Here is an 18,807-nt window from a genome sequence, read left to right on the forward strand (position 1 = left end):
CTCACATACAGCAGCCTCAAGTTCATCTTGTAGCGTCTTGCTCTCAAAAGCCAGTTGGTAATTATCTAGAGTCAGATGGTCATAGTCTGTTTCCTTTAGCTGCTGGGAGATGAGAGCCTGATGAGCAAGGTCTTTCTCATGCAGAGCATCCTCAAGTCCATCTTGTAGCTCCTTGTTCTCAGAAGCCAGTTGGTGGTTTCTCAGAGTCAGCTGGTCCAGTTTCTCTGTGCCCTTGTGCTGCAGGGAGATGACGGCCTGATGAGCAAGGTGTAGAGCCTCCTCAAGGTTATCTTGTAGATTTTTCTTCTCAGAAGCTAGTTTTTGATTTTGATCAGTCTTCTGTTTCAGGACGTTGACAGTTTCTTCACCAAACTCTAGAGCATCCTGAAGTTCACCTTTTAGCCTTTTGTTCTCAGAGGCCAGACGTTGGTTTTCCTGAGTTAAGATCAGTTCTTCTCCGTCCATCTGCTGCTGGGAGACTCCAGCCTCATCACCCCTCTGGAGCTTGCAGTTCTTCACCTGCTCCCCTTGTGTCTTCATGTGCTGAATCTCCTCTTGCAGACGGGTTGTTTGAGTTTGTTCTTGCTTCAAGTCCTCCTCCAGTGCAGCTCTGGCTTCTCTTTCTCTCCACTGGGCTTCCTTGAGACCACCTGCACTCGCCTGCTCTGAATCACTTTCCTGTGAAACATAACAATCACTACTTTGTTGTTCATTCATTTTTATTCATGATCATATAATACATTTCAACCAGAATTATTGAAATAGTCAATTATTGAAATGATAATCATACATCAAGCTCTATAATCGTCTCCATTTTCTCCTCTTTGTCTCTCCGGTCTCTTCAACTTCCTCAGTGTCGTCCTCAAATTTCTCTTTTTTCGCTCGTTCATCACTTAATTGAATTGATCCTCAATTTTATGGTTCAATAAACCTTTGATGTTTTGATTGCAACCAACATCAGTTCAAGGAGTTGGATCAAAGTCAAGCTTTGAGTCCTTTAGTTCTTTGATTCCTTTCAAGTTGACGTATTCTAGTGTGTGAGTTTGAGTGTGTGTATGTGAGTGTGTGTGTGAGTGTGTGACTGTGTGTATATGAGTGTGTGAGAGTGTGTGTCAGTTGTTCTTTCAGGGTATTTGTACTATTCAACTTTCCAGTTACACTTGCAGTTGCCTGCAGTTCTTCAGCTGATTTCAGACCTGCGCTGAACTTTGGATAATTCTCCAGACGTTGCCACCGGTCTCCCCCAACAACAGCCAGACCCAAACCACTCAGGTTTCAACATCTTTATTTGCTTGTGATTAGAAAAGGTAAACATTTAAATACCTAAACTAAGATTGTCCAGCAGCTTCCTCTGGCGTGGTGGAGGCTCAGCTTTGTCTTCACTGTCCCTCGTGGCTGCTCTCCTGGTGCCTTTAGTCCAGAGCTCTGCCAACTCCCCCTGGTTCAGCTGGAGATGCTCTCCAAACCCCCTCCTTGCCCACATAGATGTATTATATTCTATATATAGAATATATAGATTAGATGTTAACACTATGTAAGGTAGGAGAATGTTGTGTACCTGTGTGATGTAGTCATTTATTTAGTGTCAGTTTATTTTCAGCTCCTTCATCTCATTCCATTTTAAACAGTTATGATGATGTAAGATAAGAAAAAGGTTAAAAAACATAATCCGATAATGTGAAAATAGTAGAAAAATCTTTATGAACACATAACAGTAGTCAGAATGCAAAAGAATTTAATTTTATAAATGCAGATACAATGTTATTATGTTACTTGGTTTTACAATATAAGATACAGTTGGTGAACATTTGAATTCAGGGGAAGGTCCAGCCTTAAGATCAACAACATTTCTATATATTAACCAATCGACACACGGAGGCTCAGCCTCATCTCAGGAACAAAAGCACCAAACAACATGTTTACACTCATATCTGATATGATAGGTCATATATTAATATTGAGTTCACTGTGGAACAGATGAAGTCCTCTGGTAAGACTCATTAACATATTAATGATGCACCGATGGACCTGGATATGTCTAATAAAATGCAAAGTAGTATATTTCATATACAGATTAGACTTTAACGCTATGTAAGGCAGTACAAACGTTGTGTACCTTTGTGATGTACCATTGTATTCAGGGTCGGTTCATCTCCATCTCCTTCATCTCATTCCATCTTTAACAGTATTCCAGGGAAACAGAGAAATCTTTGTTCTAAAAGAATAACTGATCAGTTGTAAAGTCTTTGAATGATCTTGTTTATCTGGTCTGGTCGTCCATTTATTCAACAACTCTTGAATGCTTCTCCTGAGTCAGACCAGTCGGGCTTGGTTTCAAACACGGTACAAAAACAAAGCATTAAGAATCAGAACCACTTTGAAGCCTGTAGTCGTCCTTCTGAATGAAGTTTCATCAGGAATCTGAATCAAAGAGCGACAGGAAGGTTTGCTTCAGCTTTCAAGTGTCTGACCGACAGAGACGGTGCATTGATAAGAGTCAGAGTTACATGTCCAAAGTCAAACTGCCACTCGTGTGCATTTGTGGCAGGAACCTCCCTGTTTAAAACATCATTGTGCAAACTCTTCCAAAAGCTGCTGAGTAGGTTTCATTGAGAACAGACTCCATGAGGGGGAATGGGACCGGCCACTGGTCCAGGTCTGAGGTCAGTGTGATCTGAGAGGCGGCTCCAGCTTGTTGGACAAGGCCGTCAGCACCTGGTCGAACTTGGTGTATCGCAGAGCCTGGCTCTCCGGGGCTCCCCTGCTACCCCACAGCAACCTGAGCTGGAAGTCTGTCAGGAAGAGCTCCAGGACCTCGGCCTGCTCCTGGAAACCTGCAACATCAGTTTAAAGTGTGAATGTCTTTGCTTGTTTCAGACGGTTTCTCTATCCGGCGCCCACCATGCTGCCCCCACACGGAGCGACACCACGCCACAGCCTGGAGGTTGTCCTCCCCTGACTTTGCTCACCTTGTAGTTTGCTCTGAGCGTTGGATTGGTAAATGCCGCCCAGCTGTGCGATGGTCCTCGCCGCCCCCAGGTGGAACATGACCACGTCCATACCGACCTCCAACGTCTCCCAGGGCTCCGTCCCCTCACCCAACGCCACACTCTTCTCCAGCAGAGACAAGAGGGGGAGGACATGGGGGAAGGTGGTGTTGGACAGAGGACAACTTTCTGAGGGGAGACAGACACACACACAGAGTCAGCTTTAGGTAGAAGAAGAGAGGTGAGAGGGGGAGGGGGGGTGATGTGTAGAAGGGCCTCTACCTCTCCCATCATTGAGGCTCTTCATAAATGGCCTTAGAGTTTTCTCGTAGAGAATAGCGCCCTCTGTGTGTCGCTGCCGTAACGCCGTCCACATCTGCTCCAGACGAGACACCTGAAGGACGGAAAACATGGTTAGATGTCAGAGAGGGAACCAGTAGCTCCACCCACCACTAGCTCCACCCACCACTAGCTCCACCCATAGATTTATATATAAAGACTAGATGTCTCGTCTGCGTTGCCGGCCAACGGAGCCGGACGTCACCACATGGCGGCCATCTTGCTAGGGGGCAGCTCGCTCACCCATAACATTGTGTTGGTAAATAACCATAACTTGCTCAATTTCCAACCGATTTTGAAACGGTCTGGATCGTTATAAACGTCAGAGATGTAGTTATGACACTGCATAAATTATTAATTTTTTTAGAAAATAACATAATTATTCATAAGTATGCAGTGTCATATCTACATCTCTGACGTTTATAACAAACCAGCCAACAAGCCATTTCAAAATCGGTTGAAAATTGAGCAAGTTATGGTTATTTAACACGACCAACACAATGTTATGGGTGAGCGAGCAACCTCTGGCAAGATGGCCGCCATGTGGTGACGTCCGGCTCCGTCGAGAGAGACATCTAGTCTTTATATATATCTATGTCTCCACCCACCACTAGCTCCACCCACCAGTCTGAGTGAAGCCTGCTTACCTGCGGCAGCTCCAGAGCTCTCATGACGGCAGCAAAACCAAACATGTTTCCCATGGTGCTCTTGAGCTCGGCTGCGATTTGGATGATTTTGTAAAGCAGCCCAGCTCGCTCCTCGTTGGTCCCGGTGCAGCCCAACACATCCACCGCCAACATGATGGCCATGGTGTGGAACCTGGAGAGAGAGAGAGGTCGTCAGGAAGTTTTCATTCACTGCACTCAGGGCTTCTTTTCTTTACGTTTTCACAGAGTTCCGGTAACAAAACCACGTTCGTTAAGGGGACTGATATCAATGAGTGTGTGCAACTTGGTGCAGATCATAATATAAATCTAGATCTAGTGGATTTCCTCCTCACCTCTCCAGCAGGTCCAGTCTCAGCTGCTGGCCATGTGGCAACGTGAGCAGCTCTATCCCGGAGCTGACTCCCATCATCCTTTGCACCTCCGGGGTCACCGGCAGAATCCTGGCCACCTGAGAAACAGACGTACACTTATTGGACTGCTCCTGAATGAGGTTAATGCCCAGTAACAAACCAGCAGTGTTTGTATTCTGTTATTTTGTTTAGCAGGTAGCAGTTGTATGATCAGAAAGTTGTGTTATCACCTAACTGTTAGATGTTAGGCAGCGGTAATACGCCAGATGTTTACTTCTCATCTTTCTCGTGGATTAATATAAACTGACCTGGTTGCTAACTCTCAGAATACTTGTCTGATACACTCTCCTGATGGAGGCGTGCTGGGAAACACTTGATTTATGCTTTGGCCTTTGAGGCACTGGCTGGTGGGGGTGTAAAACCACAGGCTGGTAAGTGTAGTTTGTGTATGTAAAGCCAGGAAAGGAATGTGTTTTCTGAGGTCACAGCCACCTCGACCTTTAACCAACAAAATCTAATTAGTTCACCCTGAGTTCCACCTAAACCTGTATTGACACATTTCCAAAGAAATTATCAAGTTCACAGACGACCCCGAAAAGTTTAATAAATAAGAGTGAATAGTCGATATAGATTCGAGTAGCTTTAAACAGTACCATGCAGTCAGCCTTGGTGATGTGTTGGGCTGCCGTCCTGGGGTCGATCTCGGCTAGAAGCTCCTTCACTCTTCGCAGAATCCCAACCTCCAAAGGCTTATTCTGCTCAGGCATCAGCGAGGACGTGTACCTGCTCGGTTTGAAAGAAGAAAACGCCTCCACTACGGGTGAGAAGTACACGTTCCCGTCCTCCAGCCTCAGTGGATCCACACCCAGAGTCCCATCCTCGGCCCACAGCCTCTCCACGTAGCTCTGAGGACCGGGGTACAGCTCCGTGTAGCAGCTTCCGTCTGCATCAGAGGACGGAGGGTCCGGCTTCGGATGGTATCTATGGTTACGCTGTCTGGTGAGGGTGCTGCTCGGGGAGGGCGTGGCCTGAGTGGTGTTCAAGCTCCTGGAGAAGGATGGAGATGGAGCCATAAGGGTTGTGGGAGGGTAGCAAGGGCTTCTGGACCGTGAGGCTGGAGATGGAAGACGACACGGCAAAGAAGGATCGTTATCAACTCTACGATGTGATTTTTAAAGATCGTCTGTTTTGTGGGCTATTCAAATAAAAAAAGAGTTTGTAATGAATCACAAGGGAGCTCCTCATCTTAAGACTCTTAGGATTTACATGATCCATGTTTTTTAGTCATGGACATACAAACCAAACACGCCTTAGAGATCATGTTTACGAATTTATTCATCTGTTGACTCCAAAATGTATGAACATAATCTGGTGAAAAGCTTGACCTGAGCTAAATTATAGTTTTTAGTTGAGATCTAATGATGGATTTCATAACACTACAGGATTCTTATAACGTTTAAGATTTTATAAAATGTATAGATTACTACACTTACTTAAATCTAAAACTAACATAGGACAAGATGGAGTATATGTTTTTAATCATCAAATTAAATCAACCCATCAATCAACAGTGGAACTTGTGGTCTTTATTTCACCCCCCAGCCGACACACAAACCTTTTCACTTCCTTTCTTGTGTGTTTTGGTTTGTTTATTTATTTTACCATTATAATTAATTCGTAAAGCTTTAGGCTAGGAAGTGTTTTGTGAAACGATCTATGAATCGTGAACTGAAGACCTGGCTGAGAATAGAATAAAAGGTTCCGTTTGGAAGCAAACTCACTGTGGATGTTTGGAGAAGTGAGAGTTGATTCTCCTGAAGTGGACCGAGTCTGTCCGTCCTGTCCTCTGCTCATGTCTGCCCCCTTGTGGACGAGAGAGGAAGGACTGCACAGAGACAGACAAGGACAGAGACAGATCACAGAAGGACATTATGTCTGTGCAGCTTTTTAAATCACGTGACTAGTGAACACTGACACGTGTCCCATGTGTTCTTGTGACGTGTGGGTGAAGCCTCACCTCCTGGGACGGACCCTGTCCTCTCCACCCGTGACCCCGCCCCCCGGCCCTCTGGTGACGGTGCAGAACGCCGTCTCCAGGTAACTGAGCGGCAGCGTCCTGGTAACTGGCTGATGAATCTGAGCGCTGCTCCACGGGGTCAGAGCCGTCCTGCTGCCCATGTGGAAGTGGACCAGGGCCTGTAAGGTGTCGAAGGCGCCCCCCCCCAGGCTGAACTGGACCCGGGTGTGCGTCTCACCGGCCTGAACCAGCGTCTTCCTGATGAGGAAGTGAAGTGTCTTCTCCTCCCAGTGGCTGGTGAGGACAAAGTCTCCCTGACTGGACTGGGAGTCTCTGATGAGGAAGTCACCATGTTTACCCACGAGACTCTCCGACACCTGGGGAGGAAAGTTCATGTTATATGTGTGACATGTTGCTAATATTGGATATGAAGCAAATGTCAAAACAAATAACACCTAAAAAAAACAGGTTCCTCTTTTCAGCCTCTGTCTGAAACACTTGTTTTGAGCTCCTGTCTCTTTAAGGACCGCCCCCTCCTCCCGATAAAGCCCACTCTGTTGTGATTGGTCAACCACTTCGGACAGGTGTATAAAAACATCGGTACCTGCTCTCACGTTACCTGAGTTTGTTAGCGGGGGTTCCAGAGTTGCTCATATGGCTTCGAGTTTTTAACTTTGCAGAACTTGCACATCATGGACTATAAATAAAGACGGAAGATGCATTTCCACTTCCTCCCACTTCTCAGAAATAACGCAAAAACTTCAAAATGCTAACTGTAGTCCAATGATCAGAATTCATGCAGCAGTGATGATTGAGGAGCTTCGTTATCGAGGTCCGACCGATCCAGCTGTTCACCACAAGGGAGTTTCTACTGTCAACTGTCAATCATGATGAAACATGGACACTTCATTCACATTCACCAGTGAGACAAGAACTACCTAAAATGACACAAACCATCTTTGAGAAACATTTATTTAACGTCTACTCAGATATGTTTTAACTTTAGTCAATATCCTATCTGCTAACATGGAGGAGGTGAGGTTGTGACCTTAACTGCAGCCAGCCACCAGCAGACAGAAGTGCACAATGTGTTGTGTGTGTGTGTGTGTTGTGTGTGTGTGTGTTGTGGGGCACACCTCCCAGGGGATGTGTCCGTGGTACCAGGCGTTGCTCTTCAGGTTCGTGCCGCTCAGCTTCAGCTCCTCCTCCAGCTGCTTCCTCTGAGTCTCTGACGCCGGCTCCAACCAGAACTTCCCCTTGGAGAACTTGAAGAGCATCACAGACACACAATCAGATACAAAACACACACACACACACACACACACAACAAACACAAGAGAAGATGAACCCATCATGTTGGCATTGGGTCAAAATCCCATCTTCGTCTGGAACAACAAACTTTGGTTTGGTCCTCTGAGGGAACGAGAGTCATCCTGCTCCTCCGCTCGGTGTTGGAGTGAATGTGTCTTAACACAGGAGAGGAGAGGACGGAGAGAGGGACGGGCGAGGGACGGGCGAGAGAGGACAGCTCTGGCATTCCCACACTGGCGATACCAGGGGCCCCGAGACCCAGACCCATGCTGGGGTCTGGGTCTCGTCACCGTGGCAACGAGGGGGCATCACTCAGTGGAGCTTTGTCTATCGTGTCTTTATGCAAACAAAACAAAACCCCCAAAAATACTGTATATCAAGAGTTTGCACCAGGGATGGACTGGGAATGCTTTTGTTTGTTTTGTTTTAGGACACACACACACACACACACACAAACACACACACACACAGACACACACACAGAAACACACACACACACACATTCCCTAGCTACTTACCCTAAAAGTAACCATCCAAACTAAACGCCTGAACATAACAACAAGTCTTAACCCTCAAACAGCCCATTGACTTTGTGAGGACCAGTGTGTGTGTGTGTGTGTGTGTGTGTGTGTGTGTGTGTGTGTGTGTGTGTGTGTGTGTTAAGCCCCTCACTAATAGTGTTATCATTCATTACCAGCGTGTCCCATTGAGACAAGTGTGTTTGTGAAGTATCCAATTATAAGTCAATGGACAGGAAACCGTCTCTCTCTCCGTGTTTCTCCTCCATCTTTCACCAGAGCTGCCGGACGCCACGGTCGCCCCTGGCAACCGCTGCAGCCTCAAAGTGTTGTTGTTGTTTTTTCTAACGCAGCGGGTCACGTTCCCAGAGTCCGTTCTGTCACCGTGTGAATCAGAGCAGCACGAGAACAGAAACCACGTGAAGAAGAAACTTACCTTCACATACTCTCCACTGCCGTCGGTCACGTGACCCGGCCTGAAACACACATGACGAGCACACGTTAAAACATGGCACAGTCACGTGAGCTTTATTTCTACATCGGTGTGATAAGAACTTCCTAAAATGACAGAAACCCTCTTTAACAAATTGTTATTTAACGTCTAGTTGGATTTTTTAGTTTGGTCCATGTCCCGTCTGCTAACATGGAGGAGGCGGCTTCACTTTCAGGAGCTGTCATGTCGTCCGGCTTTATTTTAATTTAGTTTTAGATTTATTTGATTGATTTATGGCGTCCAATGCTTCAGTATTACACTGCAACTCAACTGAACAGCCAATGATACGCATGTTACAAAAGCAAAGGGATATATTGTATTTAAAGATATACACGTATTTCCTAAGGGTTACGGGTTATTAAACCGTAATAACAAAGAAATATAATTAATGGTTGATGTTTTACAGTTTAACCAAAGTCTAATTTAAGCTGATTTCTACAAACTGATAAATGGAGCTTTAGTTTGAACTCACAGGCAGGAAGCAGCGGGACAAATCTGAAATTATTTCAGATTAATCACACTTCACACACAACCTGTAACACAGCAGTAACGATGGTAGACGTGTAAGTTGTGCGTCCTGTTGCACAAACACAGCAGCGCCCGTTACTCTGACACCACCCAGCAACATCTTGCAACACTACAAACTTCTCCGTGGAGGACGGGGAACATTTCTGCAGCCGTGTGAAACCTTGTGTCTGTTAACAGTGTTTCACTGCTGAGACGTTTCACCTGACGTGAGAAACCCACCGGAGGTTCCATGCTGGTAACGATCTGAGTGTGAACCTCTTTTTATTTGTTTTCTGGTCACTCTGCTCTTCCTCAACATGCTGCATATTTCCCGTGAGTAACGTCAGGGGAGGTGACCTTTCGTTCCCAAGCACAAACCCAGAGAGCACACAGCCAACACACACAAACACACACAGATGAGAACACACAAATAAAACATATAGTCTTGACTCCCTGACAGTGTGATTGTCCCTGATTGTCCCTGAACTCATCGCTCATCATTGTGTTATGAATTATTCACGATGTGGGTCGCTCTGTGAGGCCGGACAGGAAGCACATGTATCTGATCAGGTTCTGACATAACAACAACTCAACTTCTGTGTTTCTGAGATGAAGTCGGCAAAAAGAAAACAGCTCATGAGAACCACAGAGAACCACAGAGAACCACAGTGAACCACAGGGAACCACAAATAACCCCAGTGAACCATAGAGAACCACAGGGAACCACAGAGAACCACAGTGAACCCCAGAGAACCACAGAGAACCACAGAGAACCCCAGTGAACCATAGAGATCCCCAGGGAACCACAGTGAACCCCAGTGAACCCCAGAGAACCACAGAGAACCCCAGCGAACCCCAGAGAACCACAGAGAACCACAGGGAACCACACTGAATCTCAGTGAACCCCAGTGAACCACAGAGAACCACAGAGAACCCCAGTGAACCACAGAGAACCACAGAGAACCCCAGTGAACCCCAGAGAACCACAGAGAACCCCAGTGAACCCCAGAGAACCACAGGGAACCACAGAGAACCACAGGGAACCACAGGGAACCCCAGAGAACCACAGAGAACCACAGGGAACCCCAGAGAACCCCAGGGAACCCCAGTGAACCCCAGAGAACCACAGAGAACCCCAGTGAACCCCAGAGAACCACAGGGAACCACAGAGAACCACAGGGAACCACAGAGAACCACAGGGAACCACAGGGAACCCCAGAGAACCACATAGAACCTCAGGGAACCATAGTGAACCACAGAGAACCCCAGGGAACCACATTGAACCCCAGAGAACCACAGGGAACCCCAGTGAACCCCAGTGAACCACAGAGAACCCCAGAGAACCACAGAGAACCACACGGAACCACAGAGAACCACAGGGAACCACAGAGAACCACAGGGAACCACAGGGAACCCCAGAGAACCACATAGAACCTCAGGGAACCATAGTGAACCACAGAGAACCCCAGGGAACCACATTGAACCCCAGAGAACCACAGAGAACCCCAGTGAACCACAGAGAACCACAGAGAATACCAGGGAACCCCAGAGAATCACAGAGAACCACAGGGAACCCCAGAGAACCCCAGGGAACCCCAGGGAACCCCAGAGAACCCCAGCGAACCCCAGTGAATCCAGTGAACCCCAGAGAACCCTAGAGAACCCCAGAAAACCCCAAAAAACCTCAGTGAACCACAGTGAACCTCAGTGAACCACAGAGAACCACAGAGAACCCCAGAGAACCCCAGAAAACCCCAGTGAACCACAGAGAACCCCAGAGAACCACAGAGAACCCGAGTGAATCCAGTGAAACCCAGAGAACCACAGTGAACCCCAGCTGGTGCAGCTCTGATCTGTGTTGGATGAGTCCAGAACCTCTGCAGCGTGGTCGTGTTCCTCAGAGAACCGAGCTGCTCGGTGGGAAACTCCCTTCACCTCAGGGCTGCATTCCCCACAACCAGCATCAGGTCTGACAGCACTTCCTGCTCCTGAGGCCAGCAGCTCTCTCACACACTTCCTCTTCAGGGACGACACTCATGATGTAACGCAGCTCCCTGACACGAACCTTCAACAACACAATTTGAGTTCAGAGGAGAGGAAAACACAAAGTGAGGACCATTCAAAATGCTGTAGCACCTGCAGAACGCTGGAGAATCATCGCCCTGGTTTCCCGTCTGATTCAGACCTTCTGTTAACCAGGGTTCTCTCACCCAGTTTACAGAAGGTGCAGAAATTGGTTGAGTGAGCAGAAACTTTAGAAACTTTAGAAACTTAACTTAACTGTATGAGTTTGTTCAATATGTCGCTGTTGTGTGTCCGACATCATGTTTTTATCCTGATGTCACGATTAATCGCACAAGTTTCTGTGAGTTCCCAGGTCTCTGGAATCAGAACTTAGAAAACAACACGTGTGTGTGTCTGTGTGTGTGTGTGTGTGGTCCGTCTGTTTGTTAACTATTAACATATTAAGCATCGGTTACATCGTTATGTTGGATACTGTGTTTTTTAAATCAATTAATATTTGAAATTCCTCTAGTTTGCAGCAGCCGTAACACGTACATCTCAAAGAACTCCTCACAAAGACACACACACAAACACAAACGCTCCCATAATAACCAAACATGACACCAGCTACACGTGTCCACACAGAGCTGAAGCTGTTTACTGCAGAGAGAGGACGAGACCAACCAAACTCTGTTGGAATGAAAGTCAAGGTCGACGACAGGAAGCACTTTTGCTCCGACTGGACGCTAACGCAGCGACCAGCACAAGATGGCGACGCCCAGTCCGAGGCGTCCTGGCTTCATCACTGGAGAGAAGGTGGAGAGAGAGAGAGGAATCTGAGTTCTGATCCAGGCTTCATCCACACGACTACTAAAGTTTAACTTTGAAAAGGCCTCAGACGCTCCTGCATGACGGTGACAGACAGTCAGAGGTCAGAGGTCAGCGTCAGGTGTGACTCAGGTCAGAGTGAATCAGGCGGAAGCATCTCTGACTCAACAAGTCTTATCACTATTCTGACAGGAGCCGGAGCTTATGTAACACACACGTTCACTCACACACACACAAACACACACACACACACAGACACACAGACACTTTCACACACTTACAGACACACACACACACACACACACACACACACACACAAACAGCTTGACTTTGAACTGATCGCTGTAAAACCTTGTACTGGTTTCTCTATCACCTTTCAAACTAACGTCAAGTGTCTGGAATCATCGAGCACCGATCACACGCAGCAGTGATCGATCACACCTCGATCATCGATCACTCTTCTATCGTCGGTGGGTCTCAGTCCCCCCCATGACCCGGACCTCCAGCAGACCTGAACCCGCTCCTCTCACCTCGACCCTCCGGCTCCTCTCATCCTGTCCCGCTCTCTCTCTCCCGCAGAACCTCTCTCTCTCTCTCCAGCAGCTCACTCACTTTGTGCGGACAGGCGGGGACGCGCCGCGCATGCCCGCTGGCCAATCACTTTGTTTTTTACTGTGATCGATGTTATTATGAACACGTTCATTTTTTAAATTTTTTTTTTAAATATTTCTTTTCGTAAAACAAAACTTCAGTCACGCGTCATTATCGTGTTTTAACGTGGTGGTATTAAGAAGTATTTGAGTCATTACCAGGGCCGGGTCTAGAAAGGCATGTATGAGGGGGCAGCCACAAATCTTGAGGGGGCATTGTGCTTTATTATATTATTATTATTATAAATTAGGATTTAGTTTGAGGGGGCATAACATTTATTTGAGGGGCCCTTGCCTAGACCCGGCCCTGGTAATTACTATAAATGAAAGAGTTAAATCTGATTTCATTTGAAAGTCTTTAGTTTCCCTGGATTTAGCATCAACCCTCCGACATTTATATTTGTTTATTTACACTGATTCGTCATCTTCTTTTTTGTCATCATCCCCTTATTATTATTACCATTCCTATATTTATAAATATGTAGATATGTATGTGTGTATGTACACATGTACACTTCTACAATCTTCATTCATAACAACACAACAATAGATTAATCATTTTTAAATTGTCATATGTTTGATTCGTTTTATATAGGAATTTTCAAGCTAAAACACGCCAAATATATTACACTGTTTAATCAAAGCTATATTGATATATATATATATATATATTATAATTTATTCCAGTGTGCACAGATTATTCTGTTTTGGTAATGGTAGCAGTCAGCATAATTGTTTATCATAATATATCGAAATATAATTTTAGAAATATTCTTTCATTTATTTTAGATTCTGTCAGTGCTTCATTTACAAACCAACTTATTTCAAATGTTTTCTAAAATTAAATAGTTTCACGATTTAAATTTCAAACGTTTGAAATAATCTCTCAGCTTCTAATGAAACGAGACACAGATTATTTTCTTGTTTTAAAGCCTCAGTTCTCGTGTCCTCAGGTCAAAGGTCACAGGTTAGAAACCCAGACCCGGACCGAGCCTCTAGGAACCTTCAGTGCAGTGACCCGTCCTCACCTCTGGTCCTGGGGCCCGTCCCCGGGGCTCCTGGGCTCCTGAGCCGAGTCCCTCTGCTGCTTCTCTCTCTGGGGGTCTCTCTGCTGCTTCTCTCTCTGGGGGTCTCTCTGCTGCTTCTCTCTCTGGGGGTCTCTCTGCTGCTTCTCTCTCTGGGGGTCTCTCTGCTGCTTCTCTCTCTGGGGGTCTCGAGCGGCCTCGGTGATCGGGTCCATCGGGACGTACACGTCCTGCGCTGGAGACACTTTGGGTCCGGTGGTGGCCATGTTGGATGGATATTTCACAGGTCTACTGGTTTCTAAAGCATCCTTGATCTTGTCTCGGCTCTTATCGAGTTCTCCTGGAGGACGACTGAAGCCTTCGGGGCCAGAGGTCAAAGGTGAGGCCCGGCTGGGGGTCGGAGTGGCGGGTAGCGGCCGGGTCGCTGCAGGAACAGGAACAGGAACAGGCCGGTCCAGACCAGTCAGAGTGAGGCTGGACAAGGCACTGAGCAGGAGGGAGTCTGGGACATGCTCCCCCGCCTTGCACTGGCCCTGCCCTCCACTCACCCCCCCATCCTCCTCCTCCTCTTTCCTCCTCTTCATCTTTTCCTTCAGACCCTTGAAGCTCTTCTTCTGCCGGTCGCTGCGTGGCACCGTGCCCACGTGTGTGTACATGTCACTGGAGCGGGCGTAGCCGGGGCTGTGGAGACACGCCTCCATGTCGTCCACGGACTGGTCCCCAGCTGCTGCTCGGTTCCCACAGCGGCTCCCATCAGGCTCTGCTCGGTTCCCATCAGGCTCTGCTCGGTTCCCATCAGGCTCCGGGGCCTGTATGTTGCCCGGGGAGGAGGAGCGGCGGCCCGAGAGATTGCTGAGGCTCCCGAACCACCTGAGACCTGGAGGGAGAAGGAAACCGTTCATTAATAAGTAGGGCTGGGCAAGTTAACTCATTTTAATCGAGTTAACTCAAGTGATGAGTTAACTCGATTGTTTATCCGCCAATTATTTTCTTTTTTCCTGTTCCGCAGCAGTCAGCAACAGACTTTCACAAAATAAAAGCCTGACTTTCACAATAAAACAAAAAAATAATCAAACCTGAGTTAATGCGAGATAAAATAATTAATCGAGTTAACTCATCACTTGAGTTAACTTGCCCAGCCCTATTAATAAGTTTATTAATACGCTCTCAAAGTAAGATTATCATTCACCTTCTCACGCAGACGCCCTGATAAACCTCCAGTGAAATAAAGTCCAAAAAACTAAACCCAGCTTCTTTGCATGTGGACCTCCAGCATCTTCTTTTTCTCAGGCTCATTTGTCTATATTTAGCTGAGGAAATGGAGGAGTGGGTGGATGGGTGGGTGGGGGGGGGGGGGGGCAGATAATAAAACACTGCGGAGATCTCCAGGGGCCGCAGATCAGAATAGAAACCGATGAGAGTTTAAAGGCTACGACAACAACATTCCTGGAGTGAGACACAACTTTCATTTTCTCACAGCAGAGACAGAATTCTCCTCCTCGAACATATTTAACGACCAGATGAACGAATATTTAATGTTTAATGTGTTTTCCTGTTTCGCTCCACATGTCGTGTCCAGCAGGTTCAGATCAAACTGAGTCGGGGCCTGAACCAGGAGACGTGTTAGACAGATGGAAAGATTGTACTCGAAAGATATTAAACCAATGCTCTGTGCTTTTATTGAATGCTAAAGAAAACTTTGCACAAATAACAAGAGCAAAAGTCTTGGAGAGCTTCTGGGTCAAAGGTCAGAGGAGTGAGAGGAACCCAGTTAACAGGAAACAGCCACTTCCCCCCCCCACACACACAAGAGTTAGGGTCCAATATAATTTTGGAATCAGAAGCTGTTTCTCAATTCAGAGGTTTCATGGTTTCGCCTTCTCTGCGGCAGAAACCACGAAGGCCAAATCAAAATAAGACACTCGGGTCTACAAAGGTTTTCCATGGTCTTTCAACGTGCACTGTTATCTGTCGGGTTGAGTTGAAGTGTGACACTTCTCTGTGGTCGCTCATCGCTCGCCGGCTCCGTTACCTCTTTATAAAATGCTTTGTCACTTCTCGGGGCGGTGACCTGTGACCTGTGACATCCGCTCATGAGCGTTCTTCTGTCCTGAAGCTCAGAGAGAAGCTGCAGCACAGCGACATGTTCACTGATGTGACGCTTCAGGCCGAACCCGACTGAATGAGCGGCCCTCAGATGCATTGTGGGTAAGTGTGAGCAGCGAGCGAGCGGCGAGCAGACAGTGACACTCGCTGTCTTTTCTTAGCTCTGAGCTAAGCTCCGCCCTCAGACGCACCAGTGTCCATTGATGCTGCACAAAGACTCGTTTATGCTTCGTTTACAATGGACCAAAAACACACAGTGTGAGTGGAACAGTAGACAAAGGCACACAAACACACACATTATCACACAAACACACACAGCGACACCAGACTCAATGGATCACAGTCTCTAAACTCAGCCTCTTTGTGCTGACTCATCATAAAACACTGGAGCCGTTTTTAGACATGAACTCCAGAAAATGATCCGTACAGTTGGGTGGGTCTGGACATGTTGTGTAGTTGGTGTTTGTGTAGCAGCAGCAGATTGTCGGGTCCGACTGGTTCACACCAACAGGAACGTGAGGGGAACATCCAGGTGAGGGGCGGAGCCTGTAGAGCAACAGGAGGCTGGACCAGTGTTGTTGTTTCCAGCTCCTTCACTCCGGCGTCGGCCTCATCACCAGAAGATCTGGAATCTCCTCGTGTTTCCAAGTGGACGTCTTCATCTTCTACGTGTCCGGCTCCTCTTCTTCATCCTCAGATCTTTGTGTTCTTCAGGTTTCACGTCACGTGTTAGAAACCTCGTCAACACGTCCACTCGGCGACTTTCCACCAACGCCCAGTTCTCATCTCACGTTTACATGTTGCCCCTCTGAAGGCCCCGAGCCAGAGGCTGGGGACCAGTGGATCAAATAACAACTACAACTTTTGAAATATTATGTTTCATTTGCTGCTAATATTACCCTTTAGCATTCGGTATGATTTTGAATAAGGAACTCTACTTGTAATTGAGTATTTTCAGACAGTTATTATACATAAAGAACACATCTGTAATGTTTAAATCAACATCATTGCAGTGAAGGAACAAATAAAGTCCTGTTGTGTTGTCTCATCTCTCTTATATCACGGTCATTAGAGAGTTAGACTCTGATGATTATTTTAAAAAACAACTTTACTCATCTGCATCAGAAACGTGGAACTTACTCAGTTTCCGTTTGATCATGGCTCAGACGTTTGAAGATGATGTTTCCTGAAGAACTCGGACATGAAAACGTCGTAGAGAACTGTATCTTCCTCTGGCTGCTGCAGTGTGATGATGATGAGGCACATGTCCTTCACTCCGCTCAGAGAAGCTGCTTCCTGTCTCCTCATCACAGCGGAAGCTCTGGGCGAGCGAGTGTCACTGTGGTTTTCTGCTGCCTTGATGCAATCCGATGACCCAGTAACATGCTGCACAGGAAGTGTGTGTCACTCACTCTTCGATCCTAAAGCATCAAACCTGCCGAGCAACTGTCACAACAAAATAACACAAATCTATTTGACTAGTTGAGAATTTGAATGAGTCAAAAGTAAAAAATCTCCTCCTTGAAGAGAAACAGGAAGTTGAGACATTGCACAAAGAACGAAAATGATAATTCATAACATTTCAGAGACAAAAACTCGATTTGTCTACATTTACTTCACAGCCTCAGTTATCAACAAATCAATTAATCAATCAATGAATCAATCAATCTTCGAATCTGACTTTATCTGTAGAGAACTTTTCATTTAAACAGGACAAACAAAAACCAGGACACTCACTCGAACACTCACTCACACACTCAGTCGCACACTAAGTCACACACTCAGTCACACACTCAGTCGCACACTAAGTCACACACTCAGTCGCACACTCACTCACTCACGCTCTCAGTCACACAAAAACAGATCAAATGCAGAAGACTTGTAGATTGAGTTTTTTTAAACCTCTTCTCAAAACCTTTTCGTAGACACACACAAAACAAACTGAAAATATGAACGACAAACACGACAAACAGCATCTGAAGTCATTCCACAAGTTTCCTGTTAAAAATCTCGCAACGATAAAACATCGGATAATTTTAATCATTACGAAAGAGATTTGTTTTTAGATTAAATAATCTTAAAAAAATCTATAAGAGTTATAATTTTCACACAAATTAAATTCAGATTTTCATGAGAAACAGAAGTAGGGAGGTGTTGAATTAGAATTCAGAAATCCCTCTGAGATCAGCAGAAGGAGGAGAACCCGAGTAGAGGAGAGAAAAACTTGAATCAATGAAAAAAGTGTTTCCAAAAAAATGAATATAATCTCACTTCCTGTTTCACTTCTGTAAATCACTGGGTGGAGCTAACATTCAAACTAAAAATATGAGACCAAAGTGTTGCACAATAAAAGGACACGGTGGAAAGTACAAAATTAAAATAAAAAAAAAACATAACAGGGTAAAGATGTCAAATTCATGTTTAGTTAGATTTGTAAAGCTTAGCATCTTTGAAGCTGAAATCATTTCATCAAAGAAGATTTAGATTTTCTTATTGTGTTGAGTCAGTATTGTAGTAATGTGTCTGTACTGCAGGAGTCATTCTTATCTTTCTCTCCTCTTGATAATAATTAATAAAACTCCCTCACTCTCATAACAGACGTCTCTGTGGCACAATGAGGTCAGAACGTTCGTCTGGAAACTGAAAGGTCGAAAGGTTCAAGTCCGGGGACGATTTGCTCTCCTTCCCAAAGCATTGAATTTATCACACTTCAATTTTAAAACTGTATTACTCAACATGTCAGCTCTGACTGACACTCTGGAAACTCTGGACTCTGTTTGAAGCACCTGACACACTTCCTGTAATAACGTTGAACTATATTCAGTATCTATCTGAGGAGTTGAGACGTGATGGGATGTGACGATAGACAGAGTTTCCTCTAAAGATGAGGGATGTCCTCTCTTCTCTTCTCTTCTCTTCTCTTCTCTTCTCTTTCTCCTTTGGATAAGTCTTTTCAGTCGTGGATCAGAGAAAGAAAAGAGAAAGAAACCCTCTGGAGTAAATC

The 18,807-nt window shown here is 45.9% G+C and overlaps 1 protein-coding gene across 1 annotated transcript; it reads right to left on the bottom strand.

Annotated features, from left to right (window-relative positions):
* Positions 1–1,755: 1,755 nt before the first annotated feature.
* Positions 1,756–17,028, bottom strand: sh2d3cb (SH2 domain containing 3Cb). Its single transcript, XM_061071665.1, has 12 exons — positions 16,944–17,028; positions 13,815–14,574; positions 8,627–8,666; positions 7,498–7,626; positions 6,362–6,738; positions 6,126–6,229; positions 4,998–5,458; positions 4,327–4,442; positions 3,974–4,145; positions 3,270–3,381; positions 2,970–3,176; positions 1,756–2,834 (listed from the first exon to the last, which is right to left on the bottom strand). Exons 1-12 carry the CDS (start codon positions 16,960–16,962, stop codon positions 2,665–2,667), a joined length of 2,667 nt encoding a protein of 888 aa, XP_060927648.1. The 5' UTR covers positions 16,963–17,028; the 3' UTR covers positions 1,756–2,664.
* Between the last annotated feature and the right edge of the window lie 1,779 nt (positions 17,029–18,807).

The sequence above is a fragment of the Limanda limanda genome, chromosome 5 (genome assembly GCF_963576545.1).
Source record: "Limanda limanda chromosome 5, fLimLim1.1, whole genome shotgun sequence".
NCBI classification, from domain to species: domain Eukaryota; kingdom Metazoa; phylum Chordata; class Actinopteri; order Pleuronectiformes; family Pleuronectidae; genus Limanda; species Limanda limanda.

What these genes read in the sequence shown, in the direction of transcription:
- sh2d3cb (XM_061071665.1), bottom strand. An exon ending in AGAGACCCCCAGAGAGAGAA is followed by an intron (nt 8,667 to 13,814) that starts GCAGCAGAGAGA and finishes TGTGTGTTTCAG; the next exon opens with GCCGGGTCACGTGACCGACG. An exon ending in CGCTCAGAGCAAACTACAAG is followed by an intron (nt 2,835 to 2,969) that starts GTGAGCAAAGTC and finishes CTGATGTTGCAG; the next exon opens with GTTTCCAGGAGCAGGCCGAG.